At 49.1% G+C, this 23457-nt stretch overlaps 7 protein-coding genes across 7 annotated transcripts; 5 read left to right on the top strand and 2 right to left on the bottom strand.

The window, feature by feature from the left end:
• Positions 1–1813: 1813 nt before the first annotated feature.
• CI109_100423 (uncharacterized protein) lies at positions 1814–4694 on the top strand (the record flags this gene model as incomplete). The annotated part of the gene is made up of 6 exons (XM_032002913.1): positions 1814–1970; positions 2029–2089; positions 2164–3442; positions 3496–3702; positions 3759–4053; positions 4114–4694. 6 exons carry the CDS (start codon positions 1814–1816, stop codon positions 4692–4694), a joined length of 2580 nt encoding a protein of 859 aa, XP_031862720.1.
• A 590-nt stretch (positions 4695–5284) lies between these two features.
• Positions 5285–8826, bottom strand: CI109_100422 (uncharacterized protein; the record flags this gene model as incomplete). The annotated part of the gene is made up of 15 exons (XM_032002914.1): positions 5285–5460; positions 5550–5578; positions 5656–5991; positions 6050–6196; positions 6257–6318; positions 6388–6528; positions 6587–6702; positions 6767–7535; positions 7599–7681; positions 7736–8078; positions 8137–8267; positions 8328–8388; positions 8448–8519; positions 8643–8735; positions 8821–8826. The coding sequence occupies 15 exons, from the start codon at positions 8824–8826 to the stop codon at positions 5285–5287; spliced, it is 2565 nt and encodes an 854-aa protein (XP_031862721.1).
• Positions 8827–9187: 361 nt separating this feature from the next.
• Positions 9188–11563, top strand: CI109_100421 (uncharacterized protein; the record flags this gene model as incomplete). The annotated part of the gene is made up of 10 exons (XM_065966789.1): positions 9188–9611; positions 9675–9752; positions 9838–9991; positions 10126–10342; positions 10432–10511; positions 10578–10685; positions 10756–10926; positions 11004–11130; positions 11230–11490; positions 11549–11563. 10 exons carry the CDS (start codon positions 9188–9190, stop codon positions 11561–11563), a joined length of 1635 nt encoding a protein of 544 aa, XP_065822861.1.
• A 1108-nt stretch (positions 11564–12671) lies between these two features.
• On the bottom strand, positions 12672–13231 carry CI109_100420 (uncharacterized protein; the record flags this gene model as incomplete). Its single annotated transcript, XM_032002916.1, has 3 exons — positions 12672–12938; positions 13051–13129; positions 13206–13231. 3 exons carry the CDS (start codon positions 13229–13231, stop codon positions 12672–12674), a joined length of 372 nt encoding a protein of 123 aa, XP_031862723.1.
• Positions 13232–13805: 574 nt separating this feature from the next.
• On the top strand, positions 13806–14980 carry CI109_100419 (uncharacterized protein; the record flags this gene model as incomplete). The annotated part of the gene is made up of 3 exons (XM_032002917.1): positions 13806–14359; positions 14427–14795; positions 14857–14980. 3 exons carry the CDS (start codon positions 13806–13808, stop codon positions 14978–14980), a joined length of 1047 nt encoding a protein of 348 aa, XP_031862724.1.
• Positions 14981–15804: 824 nt separating this feature from the next.
• Positions 15805–17170, top strand: CI109_100418 (uncharacterized protein; the record flags this gene model as incomplete). Its single annotated transcript, XM_032002918.1, has 2 exons — positions 15805–16076; positions 16243–17170. 2 exons carry the CDS (start codon positions 15805–15807, stop codon positions 17168–17170), a joined length of 1200 nt encoding a protein of 399 aa, XP_031862725.1.
• Positions 17171–20732: 3562 nt separating this feature from the next.
• Positions 20733–22878, top strand: CI109_100417 (uncharacterized protein; the record flags this gene model as incomplete). The annotated part of the gene is made up of 4 exons (XM_032002919.2): positions 20733–20735; positions 21274–21825; positions 21892–22290; positions 22357–22878. The coding sequence occupies 4 exons, from the start codon at positions 20733–20735 to the stop codon at positions 22876–22878; spliced, it is 1476 nt and encodes a 491-aa protein (XP_031862726.2).
• Positions 22879–23457: the final 579 nt, after the last annotated feature.

The raw sequence follows: 23457 nt of genomic DNA, 5'->3' as shown, positions 1-23457 counted from the left end.
GGGGCAGCGAAGCGAGGCTACAGTCAGCTTGCTACACGATCTGTGGCGAGTCACTCAGTCTTGACACAATCTGGTCGAAGACTGACGATAGCAGAGGTCAAGATTGCTGTCTGTGTTTGTGATGAGCTGGTGTGTCTCAATGGGATGATCGGATCGTAATCTTAAAGGAAGTCCTGCATGCATGAGTTGTTGTATTACCTATATCTACCGCTGGCTCGTCGACACTCTTACGCCAACGCTTGTGTGTACCCCATATAGGACTCACAAACTCCCAAGCGGCTATCGGCGGCCGATTCCCAAGACTTCTACGCGACGAGAACTACAATGCTGGAACAGAATCGCGTCATGACACCTACCAGCTGACGATACCGGCAAGTAAATGAGTTGCAAGCCGTTCTAATCAGCGTTTTGGGCAACGTCATAAGTCGTCATGCCGCATAAAGTATCAAAAGCGAGCGCGTTTGCAGTGATCATGGGTTGGTTTGGTCAACTTGGCTAAGTTTGAGGACACCTTTCATGAGCCAGTGCGTGCACCGAGTCTTAAAGGAGGTTTGGTGGGTTTTTGGGGGAGTCTGTCCCGTGCGTAGACCAGTCTAGACCAAGGGGCTTGGCAAGTGGTTGGGTGGTCAGTGCATGTAATCAACGCTTACGCTACGTTGGATGATCCAAGCGTCTCTCGTTGTTATTGCTCCATGAACATAACTCCAATCCCCACAAAGTCTAGACAAAGTGGAGTACGAAGTAGGAGTGGCGCCAATACCACTCCACCACAGCGCCAATACCACGAGGTCTACGGTGGGGATATTCTGTTAGTGGTAACGAGATCGACGAATTCAAAGTCATCTGATCGTCTGAAATAGAGCTAACGAGAACAATGCAGATCCCCTTTTTCCCCTTTCTGCTTCTGCCCTCGCATCGAGCAATACCACAAGGCTATAAATGGAAGGAAACTGTAATGTGTGGTACGTCCGAACGGGCCGAAAGACCGGTAGAGTACCAAGATGAGTGTGGGCGGGTAATGATGCGGGGAAAGTCGGGGTTACTGCTATGTACATGTACTACTATGTTACAGTGTACCGGTTACTCTAATTTCCCTGAATTATACTACTATGGTAAAGTGCCGAGGCAGACAAACGCTGCTGTATTCATATTTGCACTTCGCATTTCGCACATTTGCGTATCTCGTTGATTGAAGTAAACGTCTGCCGTTCGCTTTAGACATACTGTGCATTCGTCACCTCGAATCATCATCATCGCTTCTGATCCTCTCTTCACATCGTTGGCACCACCTACGATTGGCTCAAAGCATACTCACTCGACGAGTTACTAGTACATCATTTGCTGTTGACAACTTCCACGGACCCGTAACCCGAAACAATTCAAATCTCCGCGTTCATTCACGCACGATCACTGTCCTCGAATTTCTCATCACCATCGCCCCTTCCTACGGCCCCGACTCGTCCCCACGGGCACCCTTGCCTCTCCCGTAGGCTCCTCTCGACCACATCAGTCCTGATTGATCAACAAATCTCATCTGCTGCAAGAGCCCGCGCGCTACAAAGATCTCCGCTCCCCGGCAACCGTCCACAAAGTACACAAAGTCCGTCCATCGACATATATATACATATTCTCACGTTCATCGCACCAGCCCGACCTTTCCGTACAAGCATGGCTCAATATACACAATAGTCCATAATTGTGGACGTGATTCACATTCCCAGATCTAGCAAAAATAACATCCTTAATCACCCAAATCTTTCCCTCTTCCGTCTCTCCAGGAAATAACCGTTGCGTCCGCGCCCAACCAGCCATCATGGATCCAGCATTGCCTTCCCCTTCCACTATCGCCTCGCACCGATCATCACGTCATGTACCGTTGCTCAGTCTAGCGCCTCCTGCTTTGGCGCTCGGCGACGCGCTGGCTGTAGGTGAGCCTGGCGAGGACAACAACGTGGGAGAAATTTGGAATGGTAAGTGTGATTTCAACTCCATGCGTTGTATCACCCCGCTGATGATGTCTACCTTTAGTCATCACACGCGCAGCAGACCTGGTCAAAGACGGAGAGAGACTTGAGAATCTTGCTTGGCGGTGAGTGTCCGAGGCCTTCGGTGGCGATGCATCATGTCACATGACTGCGCGTATGCTAAGACTTCTCGATTCAGACATTGGGGTCAACCTCGAAGATCTATCGAACAAACTCCAGATAACCGACGACTATCCGTTTCGTCGCAAGGGACCGCCTCTACTGCTTCCTTACACACCCCCAATGACCCCATACCTCCCTTCTTACGCCGAAGTAAGAGTTTCGAACGTCGCTCTTTCGGTGGTGCGTTGAGACTGCTCCTCGAAGAGAACGAAAACAACTTCAAAGATTGGGTCGAAGATGCCAAGAAGAACCTTCCTCCCCCACCTCCACCAACCTTGACCCCTCCTACCATCTCTCTGCCCGATACACCGATTGCCAACGTCGAGATACGATTGGTAGAGCCGACTCCTGTTTCAAGCAGGGTCGGGAGCTTGGGAGGGAGCGTGAACGCGTCGGGACTGCTCAACAGTGCCGCTGCCATTCCTCCGCCTCTGCGAGAAGAAGACGAAGAGAGATTGACAGATCGCGAGCTGAAAGTAGCGCCCATCGAGACTGCGCGAGCCAGGTCGGGTTCGCCTAGACGGAAAGGCAAATTCTTTGTCCAATCCAGTCCGAGTAAAGGCAGTGGGTCCGACTCGTCACATCCGTCGCCTACCACGCACACGACCATCCCTCAACCTGCACCAGTTGTTCCCCCACCAACTCAACACCGTCGGAGTTCCGGCGGCTCATCCACGGGTGAAAGTAGCAAAGTGAAGCTCGATCCGCCAGCACAACGACGACATGTATCATTGTCTACGATGCGGGGCAAATTCCAGGCTGAGAAGAGAAGGGTAGCGGAATCTATGGCCAAGACTAGTCGCGAGGAGGCAGGAAAGAATGAAGAGAGTGGTTGGGAAGACGAGGATGAAATGGAGGTAGAGGAAGATTGGAGTGATGACGACGAAGCAAAGGCCAAAAAGCCTGCGGAGAAACATGCGGAGGAAGAGGCCAGAGAAGACAAGCTCACAGAACCGAGCAGACGTCGATCGTCATCAAGACCTCGACCAGCCCGCTCGGACTCCAATTCACATCCGGATCTCACTGCTCTCCTGACTCGTCGAGTGTCTGACAGAGCCAGCCACAGCCATACTGCAGCGCGACATCCGCCTCCAGCTCCGCCAGCTCCAACACCACTTATCAAGATGTCAAAGCGCGAAAGACTAGCAGCGGCGGCAGAGCGTGCCAAGATTGAAGCTCAGCTCGAAGCGCAACGAAAGCGAGAGATGTTTGCGAAGAAACAAATATTCGGAAGTCGTCCTTCTCAGGGTTTATTGGCTTCAGCATTGCAGAGGGGGGCAAGTATGGTAGACTTGGTGAGTGACATCAGTTTACGATCATAAGACGTCTGGCTGACATCGACTGGTAGCATTCCGCACCGGGCGTGACTTTCCGGCCATCAACAACTCATGTCCACCTACCATCGCTCGCCCAGTCACCTACACCAGGACCGTCACTGCTTCGGAGCAAGTCAGCTGTAGCTATGCCCGTTCAAACAGGAGTCAGCGTCACTGCTCAATCACATGCTGCGAAGGCGGCTGAATCTTCTGTTAAGGGTCAAAGCAGTAGTCAAGAGGTGAGTTGGCATACCTGCTGGATGTCTGGATTTAACAGTAGCTGATATGATTGTAGCGTGCAAAGGTGCCAGCGGAAGTGGAGTTTTCGGACGAGGACAGCGATGATGATGAAAACTACCTCAACACTACACAGACGAGGCAGAAATTGGCTGAGATAGCAGCGAAACGGAACAACAAGTCGAAAGCAGTTGAACCAGCACCAGCTGGAACTCTCGGACAAGGTCAACTTCCAGCGCAAGCTGTCCCTGCCGGACAGAAGTTGAACGAGCTTGGCTATGTTCAGCCAATGTCTCCGACGACCAAGAGGCGGAATATCATCATGGCTGAGATGTCCGAGTCTTTGCGAAGGAGTGAGTGCAGCGTGTTCACAGCTCAGGATAAGTCACTGATATCGATTTGATCGCGTGTAGATGTTGTTTTGGAAAGAGCCAAGTCATCGACTGGCGGAGCGAGAAACGTGTCAGGGGGTACTCGTCATCGACCGCCGCCTTCTTTGCACACCTCTCGAATGCCGACTCATTCCTCGGCTGTCAACCTAACTCAATACGCGCAAGGTGAACCGTTAGAAAGACATTCTTCGCAACCGTCACGATCGAGTCACGATCTGCCGACACAACCGCAATCTCATTCGGGAGCCATGCAGCCTCCACCGCCTTCCTCATCGTCGACGTCTAGTGTTGTGCAACCGCCTGCTGAACCTTTGAGAAGGCGGACTCAACCTAGCTTGTTGGGCGGTGGATTCCTTCGACCTCTCACTCGAGTAGAATTCGAAAACAAATCGGCATTAAATCGAACTTCATCGTCAGCCACGTTGGTCGATTCTCCTAGTGAGGTAGCGGGGGCGACTGGTTCAGGATCGCTGGGTAATGCAGCGCCGATGATGGCGAGACGATCGACGGATGGCGAGGGTTTGCAGAGGGAAAGGGAGAGAAGGGAGTTGGCCAGAAGGAGGGATACGACAGATACAAGTTATCGGGCGCATGGTTGGTGATCTCAAACGGGTTGGACGGGAAGTCGAGCAAGGTCAAACGACGACTATAATACCCCATTTCGCATCAAGCTGCTACGACAGCCGACAGCCATTTCGTCATTCGATCTTTTGGGTTTTAATCACTTGTTGTAATTTCATAATCGCATTCGTTTTGGTTTTCCTTTCACATTGGGGTCCGGGTTTTTAAAATTTTTCATTTTCAATACGAGGAGTTAATAATCTGTTGTAAATCAAAGTGGAAGAGTTAGTCTATGCATTTGACTCATTTTGGCGAGAACGCAATGAATGTGATATCGGTCCGTACCAACACACCGAACCAATCACCATCAGAGCCATAGCTAGAACAAGAGCTGATGTGCCCAACTCTCCTGTCACATGGTACAACGTCGGACGTGTGCTCGACCCTACTCGTATGTACTGCGTATACTATATGACATGATCTACAAATGATTGAGATACTCGTACTCGTACGTACTATCTATGTCCACTTTGTCCCTGCCACCACTCTGGCTCTCACTCGCGAAAGGACTCATGCGATCGATACAACAGCAAAACTCCTATCATATCGACGCGATGCGATAATGTCACGCTTACTCCTCCTCTTCACCTTCCGCATCTTCCTCTTCACCACCATCATCCGATCTCGCTGGCGTCCCATTCATGCTCACTACACCGTTCGGTACGCCACCGTTGGGAATACCGTTGGCAGCTTCACGAGCTTGTTTCTCTGCTGCTCTTCTTGCTTTCTCCTCTTTCGATGGGCGGACTACAGAAGTCGCGATAACATACATCAGCTTGAACCCTCTTACACCAGATGAGATTACCACTGGGGATAGAAGAGGAAAGTCAACTCACCCCAATTACCTTTACCAACACCTGGTTGTCTGAAAATTCCAACATCATTTCATTCCGTAAATCAGCTTTTCGACCAATTTATTGTGGAAAAGTGGACCACACTCACACAGTCTTCTTCAGTGCCTTCTTCTTCTTCTCCTTATCCCCTTCCTCATCCCTATCTCTCTTCTTCTTCCCGCCATCCGCACCACCTCCACCCCCACCGCCTCCACCAGGAACGCCTGTCGTTGCTGTGGAATGCATCTTGACAACGATCTGACCCAACGATCCAATCTGATTACGTGGCGGAGGGAAAGTATCGTCGTTGAACAAGGATGTACCTGATTCGAGTCGTGAGGCATAGAACGAGTGAAGTAATGCGGGTACTTGAGTTCGATAAGTCGATTCGTTGAGAGGAATGAATGGAGGCGGAGGTGGATAGTCCAATTGATCTTCTTTCGATCTACACCACCCAATGTATGTCAGCTAAATGGATACCGATGATTCGTCACGACACTTACCCATTCTGTGAGGCATCGGCCAGTCTCTTTCGTCTTCCGTAGAACACCGACGAAGGGACCGTAAGTGAGGACAGACCAAACTCCTTGTCGATACCCAAATCGCGTAAACCGAGGAAATCTTCCCCTAGCTCGTCTGCGAAGTTTCCACTACGAAGCCAAGACATCAGCTTACGTTTTCCGAAAGCGAAGGCATAGGTTATCACTCACTCTAACAGCATCTCGCCGTTGTCTGCGAACATCATGTCATCTCCTATTACCGGTGCAGTAGCCTAAACAAGGATAATCAGCTTCGAAAGAGATCACAGAACCACCAAAATTATGTCGTGCTGGATACGCACCACCTCCTTGAACGCCTGCCGTATCTTCCTCTGCATCTCTGCGACCTTGGCACTCTCCCGCTCAATCTCGTCCTTCAGGTGCGATTCGAGATGTTGAGTTTCCAACTGTCCGTTCTCATGCATCGCGTGCAATACCATTTCCTACAAAACGCATCTCTGTAAGCCAATTGACAATCTCGCTAGGAGATTTCGCACTCACTTCTGGAGTCATTTTGTGTGAGAAACCATCGAGGAGTAGTCTGAATGTCCGACCCATGTTGTGTAGATGATCCACTGCTACTCTCGTGAACAGATCTAGCGCTGTCTCATTTGCGCCTATGAAGGGGTGCTCATCAGCATAAAACGTCACGGACCTTCCTACTGAGGCGGTTCGACTCACCCTCGAACCCCGCATGCGCCAACATCCCTGCTGCAGCCTTCTTCATCCCAAACACCGCCTCTTCCTCCCCAACTTCCGCACCTTCTTTCTCCCTCTTTCTCGCCTCTGTTCTCTCCTCTCTTCGCTTTTGCCTTCTTTCCAATCTTTCCTCTTCCTTTGTCGCTTTCTCTTCCTCTGTCTCCAAGCTTCTAGACGGTAATATCCCTCCCTCCGCTTCAACCCTCTGAAACTCTTGAATACGATGTATGACGGTTCTGGCGTCGTGTAACTTGTCAACTGTTTGATGGATGACTTTCTTCAATGAGACAGGTTTTGTTGGCTTCGATCTTGCTAGCTTTTTGGGTGATTTGGTCGGAGATAGACTGACGCCGTTCCTTGCTACTTCTGCTGCTGTTGGTGGATGATCGATACCATTCTGTCGGGGTACGGTCGATGCAGATTTCCGTCTGATTTTCCTCCTCCTTGGCGGTTCCGAAGCGACCATACTCGGTACAGCTGGTAAACCTCCAATATATGCTTCATCACCCGTCATAGCTCCCCACCAATACCCCTCAAGCTTTACGTCTTCATCATCAGTCGTCACGGGAGCAGGGTACCATGGTGGCGGGGCGTTACCATATAGGATTTCGCGAGCTTTGCCCTTGTCGGAGAAGGAAGGTCCGGCTTGATTGAGAGAGACGGGTAGGAAATGGGTCATGGTGTAGGGGGTGCGGATGAGCGCGGGTGTAGCATCTAATGTCGTTTGGAGTTTGGGTCGAAATGCAGGGGGCTAAGTGAAAGAGCGGCGGTTAGCGACGGATATCATCATTTATACAGAGTCGAGGAGACTCACACTTGGTCGCCTGATACCGTTCGGTCGCAGCCCATTCGCTCGCGAGCCCGAAGCGACGTTTTCTCCATTCCGACCGACACCATCTGCTTCAGTCAGCCAGTTTTCCACATATTCTAAACCGATTCGCTCGAACTCACTTGATGCACCCCGCTTTTCCCCTCCTGCCTTGGCTTGCGCACCAGCACCCCCTTCACGAAAAAACTCTTCTCCGCCTTCCCCTTCCCCGACCGCATCGTCACTCTCCCCAGCAGCATCTTCATCTCCGCCGGGTACACCCGGTCCCGATCCATCTCCTGCTCTTGAAGGCGAACGAGGTCCACTTCCGGTTGTAGTGGCAGTAGGTCCTGCCTGGGTCGGAGTCGCTTGTGGGAGTAAGGCTTGGAGAGGATTGGGAGGTCGTTCGTTTTTGTCAACGAGGAACTCGAGATGATGATCGGCTTTCTGTTTCATATACCGAGCAGCGGCTCGTAACGGATGTGACTAAACCGATATCAGCTCGGGGTTATTTCCGTGTCACTTGCACCTCATGAGTACCTACCTCTTGACTGTTGTATTCGTAACAGTTGCTCCATATCAAATTGAGATCGGACGCGAACTCTGCCTTATTCTTGTATTTCCTCGCTTTGATATTTCGTAGGATCGTAGACAAGTCCATCGGCTTCTTGATGACTATGAACGGCGTATCAGCTAATGCACGATCTGTTCGTCGGGTGCAAAGAGACCACACACCTTCATAGTAATCTGGAGCATCTCGTTTCGATACTGGTTTTTGGAAAGCTAACGATTCGGGCTACCAAATACAACGTCAGTCAAGAGCCACAACGATTTGTCGAGATGAGAATGACATACGGAACTCTTGAGCTCGTTGGCGATCTTCTCCAAACTATCGTAGAACGCATCTGCAGTAGATTTGTTCGATGCCTAGGAAATAGTTTGTCAGAGCGTTAGCAACATCCTTACATCTGAATGAGGTGTGTGAATCAGGATGGTCGGGTCGTGTGCCGAAGACACACACTTCTCTTTACGCGGTGAAACGTCACTTACTTTTCCAGCCTGGACATCGACGAGGAGTTGTTGGAATTCCGGATCAGACAGATTAGGTGCGTCCGGTATATTCTCAAGGAAGTTGAGAAGGTACTGTGTAGGTTGGATGCATAGATGATCAGTACGAATCACCTCGGTCAAAGCGTGCTCCGGTATGAGGTATAGGAACTTGACTGACCTTCATTTTGAGCGTGACAAAAACAGTTTTAGAGGGTAGTTTAGCTTGATGATTTGGGTATCATTGGAAAGCTCTGAATCAGGAGACAATCGCTGTATAGTTGGTTTTGGTGGATGGATCGATGTGAAGCTGTTTTGAGGGAGAGAAGGAGGAAGGGTAGGGTGATTTTTAGGAGATGGGTTTGTGGACGAGTGAGTGGTTGAGCGAGATGTTCGAAGACGCGGAGTACACGCTTATAGTCCGAGAATCCAGCTAAGCTCTAATTAGAGATAATCATCATGCAACAACAATAACAATAACAAGCTTACAACACTTCGACTAGATACATACAAACATACATACATACAAGCACCCACTACCAGGAGAGATGTCCGAAGACGGATCTCATCCCCCCGATACACCTTTACGAGAGCTTCACGACTTCCCTGCTCCAGCTGCTGGTTCAAGCTCAACTTCAACCACGGCACCATATCACTATCTCCCTAAACATGCCTACACTTCCATCGAGTACCCGGGCCCCGTCTCTTATCCCCAAGCCATACTGAAGGTGATTGATCAAGTCGATATCAATGATTGTTTCAATGAACCGTCAGGCAGTAAGCCGGTGTTGGAGATGCGATATAGGGGTGATCAGCCGGGAGGTCCGGTACGAGGACATAGAGTGCCCAGTCAGAAGTTGTTGTTGAAGGTGGTCAAGCGGAGAAGAAAAGGCAAGGGGAAGGAGGAAGAAGAGGAAGGTGTGTTCTCTGCAGAAGTGGTAGGATCTGTACCCCAGACAGTCAGGTTTAGATGTAAGCTCGCTTTGACTTGTGTTTGGGCAAGTTCAGTATTGACTATCCCCCTTGACATCTCAGCCATGGCGGATTGGCATTGGACACCGAACCCAGAAGGAGAAACAGCGACTCTTCTTAGATCGCTCAAGGAGCTCGACTGTGAGTATACCCGGCCCCCTCTTCCAGCTCAAGCCGTACAACCTCAGGTGATATCGTCTGACCTAATTATTTCGTCGTTTTGCAGATAATGCGATACTCGACTACTCTTTCCCACCGACAAATGAGACTTTCATCGAAGAGGTTACCGATCGCGAGAATCCAGAAATCAGGTATCGCTCCTTGTTGGATCTGCAACCAACGCCTTTGTTCTCCACGAGAAACCTACCGTATCTGTACAAGTGAGTCATATTGCCTTTCTTTGTCCCAGCAGTGTTCAGCGATCAACAAGGCCGTGGTGCATCTTACCCACCTTCTTCATCTTACAATTACCATCTCATTGAATCGTCGCTGATGAGCTACGTGTGATTGATAGCTTCAAGATGCCCAACCAAACTGTCGAAGAAGAAGTTTACGATCGCCGAACCGGCCAACTGCGTCGTCGATACGTCAACAAAGGGCGTATTGGCGGTGTTGGTCCTATCAGTGTACCGCATGACCAGGCGCTAGGAGATGTCCCAAGAGAACCGACAAGCGTGGTAAAGAGCAGAATGGAGGAATTTAATCCGGTGCTGGTCCAGAAACTGAGAGATGTAAGTGTGGTCTGCCCCCGGCAGCAGTTGCTATCCTTGTCTGAACTATGAGATAACGAGGCTAATTTCTGTTACTTTGCGCTGCATAGCTGTTCGAGCAAAGACCCGTTTGGATGAGGCATTCATTGTTGGGTCAACTAGAAGAAGAGGACAGAAGGGAGTTGATGAGGTGAGTCAACTTCGTTCTGGTCGTCGATGAAACCTCACCCCTGATCCCTGCCCACCAAACGTGTAGAGTGAAATCGTACCTTCCGTCCCTTGCGTATATCATGGGCACGGGACCATTCTGGAAATGTCTCATCAAATTTGGATACGATCCACGTACCGATCCGACATCACGCAGGTTAGTCTAAAATTCTCAATAATGTTATATGTGGTACGCTGAACCCGTTCGCCCTGCCTCCAAATACTAGGTTTCAACGTATTTTCTTTTACCCAAATAAGAAGACCACGCGAAATCCACTCAATGCCGATCCTACAGAGGAAGAAGAGGAGGATCCAAATGGAGAGAAAGCGAAAGGATGGTGGATGGCTGAGCAGGAAGCGAAAGTCGCGAATGGAGAGAGACCGCCGATTGATCACAAGTGAGCTATTTCCACGTCGCCTGATATGTAACGGAAGAAAATAGCTCACAGACCACTTGCCTTTTATGGCGTCTTAGGAAAGCACATGTTTTCGATGGACAGTATCTGCATCGTGAAAGGGGAGATTATCAACTGTGCGATGTGACGGATCCGTTCATTGCGAAGTATATCAATGAGCCGTCCAAGCTGTTATCGGTTTGTTCGGTGAGTCATTGCAACTAAATTTCAACACTCTGCGTCCCGCTGGTCTGCTTTCGTGCCCCAAGCCGCATACTGGCCGTTGCTAACGGTATTGTACATCAGCCCAACTCAGGTTGGTATCCCACTCCGCTGTTCACACTTATCAAGACTATGGTCCGAATCAAATACATGTATATGTGGGAAACGTCGCAGCCAGCACCTGACAGTCTTTGTTACGGCGCGATTGAGGATTATGAGCGAGGACTGCTAGGACGGGATGATGAAGAAGAGGAAGGTCTAGATGGCCCTGATGAAGGTGACGAAGAAGATGAGGATGGCGAGGGCGATGGCGAGGGCGAACGTGAGGCGGAAGGGTCGGTTTCGGTGAGTCGGACAATGTATTCTAGTCGGCAAGTGTCAATTCGCTGATGAACTGGTTCAGCCGGTCAAGGGGTAAATTGACTAACTCAAATGGAACCGAATGATTCATGTACTCTCCCAGCGATAATGAATCGTCGATGCGAAACAACGATTTCACCTACAGTTAAGGACTTTTACGACAGTTATGAATCACGTACATGTCAGTCCACTTAGCAGAGCAGTTGTTGGCGTGCTCGGTAGCAAACATCACTTTGCTATATCTATCAACGCCATTATGGCCATGTACATAGTATTACAATAAATCGTACAAATCTAAGACCCGATCTCTTCCATCGTATACTGAATCCCCTAGAACAACAACCGAACGGTCAGCTCTGTCTCTTGTAAATGTATACACACATAACAAACAGGACGTATACAGAGAAGTTTCCGCTCAGTGGGCCTTGGCCTCTTATGAGTTGACGATCCAGACCCTCCCCAACCCTTCCCAAACAAACAAAAACCGCACAGATACGAAAACCAACTCGTCTACACATCCTTCCATCCTCGTACTCGGCGACCCAACGTTAGAAGGATCGCAAAGCATAGGAGAACAGGATATGAGAAAATGAGATTGTGGGTGTACGCGCCAATCCTCGCTCTTTGGATAATTGAACTTTGTCCAAAGAGCTGATTCGGTGCGAGTGTGTGATACGTTGTACATCTTGAGTTCCTCTTCCTCTCCTGAACCTTTATGAAGGGAAGACAGGCCTCGGAACTCATGATGTTTTCCCATGATATACCCTCTCCTCTTCCTCCCTTTCTCACAAATGCAAGATGGGATTGAGAGCAGGGAGTATAAGGGAAATTGAGGATGTTCGCTCGGGCCTTTATTGATTCCAGTCATAAAAACTTTGACGTAAGTAGAACAATCATGACCAAGCGATTCTGATCGTTAATCCTTTCACTCCAAAATGGAGGGAAGGGTTATTGACCATTTGGTAAATGGATGGATGTACGTCCCGCCTTTACGCTCTTTTCTCTGAAACTTGGAAGAAAAGAGAGAGAAAATTGGACGTCCTGGGGTTTCATGTTTTAAGAATGGGAAAGGGGAAAGGAGGGTTCACACCTTTTACTAGATAGACATCATTGCGGGAAAACGAGATGCGAAACGAGGGATTGATGTTCCTTGAACTTTCACTCACCTATTGTATCAGACTATCCTCTTCCCACCCTCTCGATTGATCGTCATATGAAACATCATCCCGCCGTCTACTACCATCGTTGTATTCGTCTTGTTCTTGCTGTTGTTGGGCACGCGCCTCTTCGGCAGCTTGTGAATCCATTATCACGGCCCAGACGGATGCTTGGAATAAGGTGAGAACCAGTCCCATTCGTTTTTCCAAAGTTCGGAGTTCGTCGAGCAGTGATTCGTTGGGCGATTCGGCAGTGAGACGAGCGAGATTGGCGGCCTGCACGACATCGAGTGGCAATGAGTCAGTACATATTGAGAACGTCAGACTGAATTCATTCTTGAAAGAGCAGTATATTGCTTCATGTCGGGCCATCTACTGCCCCACTCACCCGTTTCACCTTGTCACTCAGTTTCGCAAACTCCCACAGAACATCTTGCTCGATCGACGAGAGTTGGTTGTTGTTCGCACTGAAATGAAGGAATCTGGTCAGCAGAGTACTGGTTTCCTTCCAGGTTGACAACTTAGTACTAGTTCTTCACTCACTATGGATTTGTTGCATTTATTGACATCTTGGTAGGGTCCACACAAGAATGTAGAAAGTAGAAGATAATCGAGTAATGTCAATCAAAACATCTAACGCGACGTGATTCCACCTGCGCGGAAGTATTTAGGCGGGCTTCAACATTCCCACGGTGTGTGTTGTTTGTTCCATGTTGTTTTCTTTCCCGATTTGGCCCGGGCGATGACCGAGAAAGAGAAAGCGGCCACCGAGCGACAATTAGCGCTTGGACCACCGCATGCATCAAAGTCAAATCATTTTCATAACGAGCCGAATGTTTGTCTCTCCTCATTTTATTATTGTCCTACTCATCCCGCATTCCTCTATTATATATCTTCGCCTCTTCTTCACTGCTCATACACTACACAGCGTCCACGCCGTCTCATCTTCGACTTCTTACTCATAACATCGCAGACCTTTTCACGCTCTTTGCATCAACCATTACTTCTTCCGCTTAATAAGGCACTCCTCGCCACTCGATCTTCTCCCCCTTAATACAGCACCAACTCCGTCAACACTTTCGATTTTGTCTTTCCTACAACAATCGTCTCAGCCATTGGCACAGACACACCATCAACAGCAACATGTCCTCCTTACACTTCCCCCACCATCAGCATTCCTACGCCTACAACTCTACTATCCTTTCCCACATCACTCCATCCGCGCTCCACCCACCATTCTACCATACCACTCGACCCTCCGTCTTCTCTTTCATCTCTGACAAACACCTCTCTCTCCTCGCACCGGTACTCGCATACTGGGTCTACTCAATATTTTTCCACTGGATCGATACCTCCCAATTTACGTATTTTGAAAAACGACGAATACACGAATCACCGGAAGTAATCGCACGGAATAAGGTCACCGTGAAACAGGTAATCAAAGCGGTCATTTTCCAACATATCGTTCAAACGGCTTTAGGATACTGGTGGTTGGAAGATGACGAGGCGATCTTGAGAAGAGAGGTGTACAGGGATCATCTCGCAGATATGGCCAAGTTGGCGCCATGGGTAGCGGATGCGACTTTGTTGTTACTTGGACGAAGAACGGGTGAGCAACTGCTGAAAGGTAGCGGAGAAGCAATCGTGAGATGGATCTATTGGTGGGGTATCCCCGCTGTTCAGATGTTCTTTGCATTGTGAGTCTAGCAATGAAGTTTCTTGTTTTGTGTTGATAGCTTAGCTGACAAATCACTTATTGTGCAGCTTTATCATCGACACATGGCAATATTTCTGGCATCGAGCAATGCACAACAATCGGTTCCTTTACCGAAACTTCCACTCCCATCACCACCGACTCTACGTCTCTTACGCTTTCGGTGCTCTCTACAACCACCCTGTTGAAGGCTTTATACTTGACACCCTCGGTGCTGCTATCGCCGAAGAGGTTTCATTCATGACGCTTCGACAAGCGACCCTCCTTTTCACCATTTCCACGCTCAAGACAGTAGACGATCACTGTGGTTATCGATTGTGGTGGGACCCTTGTCAGCTTTTCTTCGCGAACAATGCCGACTACCATGATATCCATCACCAAGCGTATGGCATCAAGTCAAATTTCAGTCAACCGTTCTTGTGAGTTGATGATTCCTGGTCTCATGTCGACCAGCAGCAACTGACATCCTTTCATCTGCAGCACGAATTGGGATAAACTCCTTGGTACCCGAATGTCTCGAGACGAGGCGAACTCCAAGACTCGATGGAGGAAGATCGGTCACGAGCATGTCATCGCAAAGGGCGAGGCGAAGAAGGTGGAGTAGAAGTTGTGCGTGTGTCCTGTCATATATTGTCTGTACCAACAATCATTACGATTACATTATGGCATCCCGCTCGACCTTATAGGTCGGGTTAATCATTATCAACATTTCAGACTGGTCAAACAGTTTCATTGGCTTTTTTGGGCAGCAAACTGATCCGCTTTGTGCTTATCATACTGATCAACATTGACTGGCAGAGAATCGCTGTCATGATTAGGTAAATACTCCTTGTGTAGATCATTGACTTGCGTCGGGCATGGGCCGCAACCAAACCTCCTTTCTCTTATTCGCCTCATCCTGGATGCGCAACATTTACCTTCCCAAGCCCCTCAGCTATCCTTTCACCATGTGCTCCTGCTGGAAGTCTATACAATGGAACGCCGCATATACGTCCTTTGTCGACTTAGTGGGCGGATTAGCTCGGCCTGGCCTTGCTGTAGGATGAGCCCGACGACGATCTAGGGTGGCATATGCGAAAGGAAGACAAGAAAGGGGCTTGGGAAGAAAGGTTGGGATGGGTGTCTTTGTTCTGCCTGCGCAGGGCAGGAGAGGGTACAAAATGCGACTGTGTGACGGTTCACGGTGTTCAGCTGTGCTTTGTTCCTTGCGTCTGCAAAACACAGCTTCGAACCGAAAAGACAAGGACAACTCACGACAGTACGAATACACGTAAACGAGAAGCGCCAGTCGCCCTTCTACTCACTATCGAAAGCAAGCGAGCCAGCTTTGACTTGATTTGTCAGAATACGGGTTCAATCTTCCAGCTCTACAGTGTTCATCGAGATTCGCTATTGCACTAGACAAGTTCTGTCGCAACACACCACGCAATGCACAACAACCAATATCCATCCGACAAATCCCTCTCTAGCATATTCGATCCCCCATCCCCCTCATCCTCCATCGACGTGAATGACGAGTGTCATTCACCCTCGCCACCCCCACCGGCGTACACAGCTCTACCTCATCGGGATGTGACGTTCCACCTCGCACCGATGTACCAAGGTAAGGTTGGAGATGTGGAGCTTGAGACAGTGGATGGGAAGAGGTTTTTAGTGCACAAAAAGGTATTGGAGAATGAGACGATTTTCTTCCATATCTAGTGAGTTGAGTCCATGCGGTTTGACTTCGCCACTTGCCCGATACTCGAAATGTGAATATTGTCAGCGTTGTCTTGCGCTGCGAGTAGCGTATGACTTGATGGCGAGAGGTGAAAGGAGGAGTGAACGGAAGAAAGGAGTGATCAGTGCTGACCTTCATAACCTTAGCTACGGGTTTGTCCCCGTGTGGCGATTGAACAATGGCACTGCTCAGCAAAATGTTCCCTCTTGTCCCAACTCACTGCGCAACATCCTTCGACTACCCAAGATCTTCACCACCCGCATCGTTCCCGACGTCCAGCATTCTGAGACAGCCACATCCCCACCACCTCTTCCACCCAAAGACAACATCGCCCCTAGTGCTCTTCCACCTCCACCTCCTCCAGCATCTGTGGGCGGCAGTGTCACCGCTCCTGTACCTACTACTTCGCCTTACATCTGGTCTGTACCCGAGACATCTTCCGTTCTCGCTGCCTTCCTCTCTCTCATCTATCCAAGAGGAACATTCACCTCATCTCCCACTTCCTTGCTTACCAACCTTGACTTGACGGGTTGTGTCGTCCGCGCAGCATTGGGCTATCAATCTCTCAAAGCGTTGAATCTCGCTCGGGACCATCTGTATCGATATATCGAAGAGGACGCTATCAAAGTATATGCCTTGGCATCATTTTTCAAATTCACAGACTTGGCTCGTTTGGCTTCGATGAAAGCTGTTGCTGTACCGCCGGAGAGATGGGATGAGGAAAGTAGGTTATTGATGGGGAAAACGGCGATGAACAAGCTTTTCAATCTCCAAGCTACTCGTCGAGAAGGATTGTACTCGATCCTCTCTTGTCCAATGGAGATGGATGATCATTTGTCGCATCGTGGAGGAGGAGGGAGAGTACAACAAGTATGGGAAGGGATGACAAATCATCTGAAGATGCAATTGGAAGAAGGGAGTCTAAATCTCGGCACAGAACTGCTTGAGCTATTGGAATTCGATCTGAGGGGTGTCAGTGAGGATGGTCATCAGTGTGGAGATTGCCTGGTCTTGTTGGGGAAGAGTATACAGAGGTGTCTGTACGAGGCGAAAGACCTGCCAAGGTGTATCTAGCGAGGAAGAAGGGGGGTGGGATAACGACCATATTTTGCAGATTCGGATTGTTGATGCCAAGTTGTGACCATGTTCTCGATCCTTTCGTATCAACTGTAGTACTGTATCAACCCATGACATGTGTAGTATGAATGTCTATCTTTCAGAGATTCCAAACCATATCATGCTTGCAAATAACGGCTCCTCCACAAAACCGCAGCACTACCCTAGATGTTCACACAGTCTGTTGATACAGGGGGTTCAGCAGTCCCTCTTCTACGCGTTGCGCATCGAGTGTGATCGAGCTAGCAGCATGACCTGTACTGTTTGCAGTACATTCCCACGACTCGTTTCGTCTCGTCTCGACTCGCTTGGCATTCATGGAGTCTTTCCATGCCGGATCCACCAACGAATGTGATCGGTGTCACGAGAGACATCCCCACCACCTCTGTACCACCTAACAAATGCACACCACCCTAACACTACTCCCCTGCACTTCGCCTCGCCTCGCGCAACTGACTTGGACGATCCAACGATGCACCTTGGATGGTACCTGATCACTGATTGAACGTTCTTTAGCAAACAATCAATGCAATGTAGATCCAATTCAATTATAATAAGGTTTATACTCTCCTCTCGGCGAGGGTTGGTGCCTAGGAGCCGGTTGATGGGAAATCAGGAACATGTCCGAGTCCGAGGTCGAGGTGGGACCGCCGCCGTGCACTTGATGTTTATAATTTACATAAGGGGATAGATAGCAAGTCTTTCATGCGTGGCTTGTCATGGTAGTTATGTTAAGCTGTGGCTGTTCGGTGTCATAACGTTGACGATATACGGCGTTGTGAGGGAGAATAGGCAAAACGAGAAGAACAGGCGTCGTGAACTGGATCACGGTTTGTCTGGTGTGTGGAATGCGTACGCTTGTCTGTGACAAGTGAGAAACGCCGCGCAACCTCTTGAACGAGCGAATCAACATAATCTGGCATATCCTACCTATCTTTGCATTAGTATCAGTATCAGTCGCGGTGGTGACAGTGGCGGTGGCAGCCTGTTACGACTGCGAATTCCGTATTTCGTGGCTGACACGTTATCACTGCTACTGACATTTTTTCGCGCTGCATAGGTGTTCGGACGTATTATTTATAGATCCTGTATTACAGTCTTCGTCATCATTCTTCGAGTAGTGTTACGTTAATTCCAGGATATTCGATCCGAACCGTTCTATCCGTCCAGTCACCGTAGTTCATAGCTCAAAGATCCCGTATACGCAACTCGCACGTAGACGTAGCGCTAGACAGTAAACCGCCGGGTACTTGTAGACACCCCTGAGGATACGGGACGACGGGAAGAGACGAGCGCAGCGATACCGATTCGCAATATTTCTTGTTGGAATCGATCATGCTCTGCTTGTAGCTTGTCATCAGGGGATCTTTTTCGGCCGGATAATAGATGTCCGATGCAATCGATATCAATGTACATGTTACATGTACGATCTCATGCACAGTCGTCTCAAGCGTCGTAGTTAACGTGCTTGATAAAGGTTCCCCAGTCTGCCCGTCTTCCCCGTTGCATGTCTCGGAAATACCTCCTTTACTGTGCATATGAGGATATGTCTTACCTTGTCTGTGGTCCGAATAATACCAGCGTAAGAATAGCCCCGGCCTGAATGCTCACTAGTATGATTGTTGCCAGTGTTGCCATGCACATGCTGCAATCGGTAACTGGCTCTTTGGGGTGAGAAGAGTGACAGGCACGTGGATGCAATGTTGTGCTTTTGCCGTTTTGCTTTTTGCTTTCGATGCTAGTTTCACTTGGCCGTGTGAGTATCAGAAAGCTTTGGAGCATACTTCCCTGTCTGCGTGCACCAAATGACCCTTGCCAAGGAAGATACGAATAAGAACAGCAGCTCCAACATCCGTCTGTTTGTCTTTGCTATAAGAAAAGCAAAGGAGAATCGAAATAACCTCAACATTTTGATGAGTGGGTAAAACGGTCAGTCAGTTCCCTTATCATTATCACGTTCCTGTTCTTTTCCTACAGGGCGCTTTTCGGTGCGCCCCTTACGACCCCAAGGGTGGCTGCCACGCTTTCTCGTTCGCTTCCTCCCTAGCTGCATTTACGTTCTGGTGATTTAGATTCGTCATGCTCGCTCTCTCTGCCTGTTGTGTTGCAATTCATACATTTAAGTGTGGGAAAAGAGACAGGAGCTGGATCTGCAAAACAAGATAAGGATCAGCGACAAGGTACAGAGTCAGGGCCACTCTATGGGTGCGACCGACAAAATAGAGAGACCTCAGACTGCGTGGGTATTTGAACAGGTGGCAACTTTACTCCATGAATTGCGGCTTTGCTCCACCAGCAGTCAGCTCCCGTGCAGGTGAAGCAGCTTGCAAATCGCACGCAAACTCGTTGTGGAGGAGGTGGAAAATCAGTGAGCCACAAACATGTGTTCTATCGTATCCGTCGCTATATTGGATTCGAATACCTTGTTCGTAGTATATATTTAGTATGAGTATAGAAAAAGAGTTAGCACTCCCGTCTCATTCCAAACGATGCCGCACAAGTCCTGTTGATCGAGATCTAACACATACACGGTACACGGTACACACAGACAGACAGACGCGAGATACACATCCCCCCTTCGAAGGTCGACCCTATCGAATTACCCAACCTAACGTTATCGGACCACGCACACACGCTCCGTCATACAATCATTCGATAGTCCCTTTGCCCAACTTTTACTTTCCAGCAGGATCACGAAATCTTACTATTAAGTGTGAGACTCGCTGTAACGCTACCAAAGTACCAAACACCACTAGTAGTTCTCTCGTTGTTGTATTATCCTCTATCGTCCTAGTTGCACTTGTTCGATAACGGTAACGGTAACGACACGGACAACGTACAGTACTCTCTTATTGGGTGCAGCGAACAGTATTCTACGATAAAACCGGGTTTGTAATTGTCCAAAGATACCTTTCGGTTTTCTTTCCTTACGCAAGTTTACGTCCAACTCAAGCCAGCCTAGTCGTCATTCAACGAGTTAGTCATATCGACCACCGATTTCTCACGAAGCAAAGTTTCTGGTAGAAACAGCATCGAGGTGGTGTTGTGTGACGATCTATCAATAATTTCAGTTGTCTTAGTTCTCTTGAAACAATACTGAAGGCAAGACAAGACGAAACGAAACGCCGCCACTATCCTGTCTCATTTGCGATATCGAAACAAACTTTTCACATCAATCAACCAAACAGACAGGAGAGCAGAATCTCGCTTGACCTGAGTAAATCGAACACGAGGCGAGAAGAGAGGCAAGGAAGCTCTGATTTACCGACGTACGTATTATACGGAGTGTCGTAGGTGAGTGATACAAGATTCAGAGGTTCTCTGGATGGACAAGATCTTCCACATTCAAACGAAAGGCTGACAGAGGTCTCACCTGTATTTATCGTCTTAGTCAATACTCAGATCAGGAATTCGCGTCATTCTACGATAAGACAGACAAACAAGCGCATTCGACTTGGCTCTACATACGCCTCGTTCGTCAAAGCATATCTGTCTCTGGGCAGAAACTATCGAAATTGTAATGGTGAGTGTGGTATAGCGACTGAATGAGCTTGTGAACCGTTTTTGTCTTTCAAGCGAGTTACTACCCCTTTGTCCCTTCCCTTTGTTGCGCTCAAACCGTGATCATCCATGTCTCTCTCTCTCTACTTCTGTTTCACATATTCACCCTTTCTCACTCTCCCCCCTTCCCCTCAGAAGAGTTTAGCGTTTCATGATTCAATTGTTATCACTGATCTGGAGAGTGGCACGGACCTCCTTTGACCATCACCGCAGTCCGTGTGGTTGATGTGCGGTGGCGGTGTGTGTGTGTGTGTGTGTGGTTTGATCAACCTTATGATTTCGTAATGCGGTCGCGACCGAGGATGGTCCTTGCGTGAGAATTCAATCGTTGATCAATCACCCCTTCGTTTCAACAATTTCTTCCCATGATTGTCTTTCTCCGTTGCAATTTAAATCAACTCTTTCCGTTTCCTGTACATTCCGTTATTCGCTGGCTCGCTGGCTCCTTTGACATCACCGCCTGTCCCTTCCTCCACGCTGACACGAAACCACGCTCTCAGACCTATACCCAGAGCCAGACTCGTGCATCGGTCAAAAAGCACGTATCATTCTCTTATCCACTTCCGGATAGTCCCCCTCTCACACCGACATTACACCAGTCACAGCAAGACTCCAGCATGAATCGACCTCACTCTGGCACGAGCACCCAACGGCATACGTACCACAACGCGACACCGGGCGCTGGTCCTTCGCCTGTCAGCCCACCTCCCAGTCTTCCGTCCCTCCTGCCCACAGATCCTCAGGACGCTCATTCGCCTAATAGTGATATCGTGACTCCAATTTCAGGGTCCGCTGGCGACGATGGTATCACGACGCCGAAGATGGCTTCAGACCACTTCATGTTATCGTCGTACTCGATTCTGCCGACACCAAAGCTTGTCATACCACAACAAGACACATCGTCTCGAGGTTTCTCCCTCCTTCCACCTCATCATCCTCTTCGATCAAAGATGCAGAGTCAACAAGCCACTGAAGGAGTAACTCCCCCTCATACGCCAAAAGGTCACCCACTGAGCACATCCAACAGATCGTACTTCTCCTTCCCCAACAACGTGAGTAGACTGCTGTTTCCTGCTTGCTTCACCGTGACTGACTATTCGCGTATCCTGATCAAGCAGTCACAATCACGAAGCGTTTCAAATCCCTACGAGCAGAAGAATGCTCCTTACTCCACTACGCTGACGTACCTCCTCCGCATTCCTCGAAGACTTCGACCTGTTCTCCTCATTGGTCTTTGCGTTCTCACTTTCGGTCTCGTCCTCCTCAATCGAGCGATGTCGATGGCCAATCATCTCGAGCATAGCATGGCGAACAAGCAACCGGCTGCTTTCGCTCGTCGGTTCGTTGAAGTCTCAGGGCTAAACGATGCAAAGGGTCAACATCCGTTAGTGGTCGACGCCGCGGAAAGAGCTCGTCTGGCTGAGGCTCTGGTACAGTCCACTACCAAAGGTCTTGATGGCGATCGAACGGGTCTGAGGTTCGAGGATACAAAGGAGGAACTGGCCGCCTTGATCAGCGTGAGTAAAAACAAGTTACCTGGTCATTCTGCCACCGAGTTGCAATTGACACTCCCTCTCACATAGTTCATTACTTCTACCACTTCCAACGTCCTTCCCGATCTCGATCCTACAGTCCCCATGAACCCAGGTGTGATTCTCGATTTTGACCCTGCTCACCCGAACGCTCAACACGATCTCGAACTCCTACAAAACGAGATCAACACGCTCTACCCTCTGATTCTCTTTGGCAGGATGCGAGATCCATGGCATCGTGAGATCAAGCGAATGTTGGCCGAATACAAGATCATGCCAACACCTCTGATTATCGATGTTGATCAACGAAAAGACCACTCAATCTTCATCCCCGTTCTCTCAAGATTGCTGGATACGACGGACCTGCCCCAGCTGGTACTTCAAGGTGAACCACTGGGATCGTATCATGACATATTGGACTTGCGTGAGAAGGGCATATTGCAATCGACGCTGGAAGCATCTGGTGCGATGAGCGTCAGCCAGATCAAGAAGAAGAAGAAGGGAGGAAAGGAGAAGGAGAGGATCGAGAATGAGAGGATTTTAGGTCCAGCACCGATTGTAGAGTCGATTTGAGGAACGGTGTCAGGAGTTAGAGGATCTAGAAGGGTTTGGGTGACCAGGTGGATGAATGTAAGATAGGATATACACTCACGACGACATTTTAACGCGGTTCGCGCCTTGCACATACATATACATACAGTACATACAGTTGACGAGAGATACTTTGCTATATATAAAAAACTTTTACAGTTGTCAATTATTATACCGTCTATGCCATGTTCATGATCATGCGACGAGGTGAGCTGTGGAGATTAGATGAGATGACTTGTTGGGGCCTCAGCTGCGGATGTCGGTGATGAGGAGCAGCAACCTTCCGCAGCGATTACAAATAATGCTTGGACCACGGTGACATACCACACAAAAGTGTATCGGCGAAACGAATTGGACATGCTCCTTTGAAGTTCTGCTCGTCGGACTCCGTCCGGCCCGTTTCGGCCAACTCCGCTGCATTATGTTATGACGAGTTATCCATCGGACTCGTCCGAACTGAAATTGACTTGCCTAATCGCCCTCACAAACCTCTGCTCTACCTCCTTCTTTTGGATCCACCCCACGTTGGTTGAACACGATCCGATTGATGCAGAGAACAAG

This window comes from Kwoniella shandongensis, chromosome 1, assembly GCF_008629635.2.
Source record: "Kwoniella shandongensis chromosome 1, complete sequence".
Lineage (NCBI taxonomy): Eukaryota > Fungi > Basidiomycota > Tremellomycetes > Tremellales > Cryptococcaceae > Kwoniella > Kwoniella shandongensis.
Note: the sequence above shows the minus strand (reverse complement) of the source record. Positions and strands in the feature narration are given on the sequence as shown.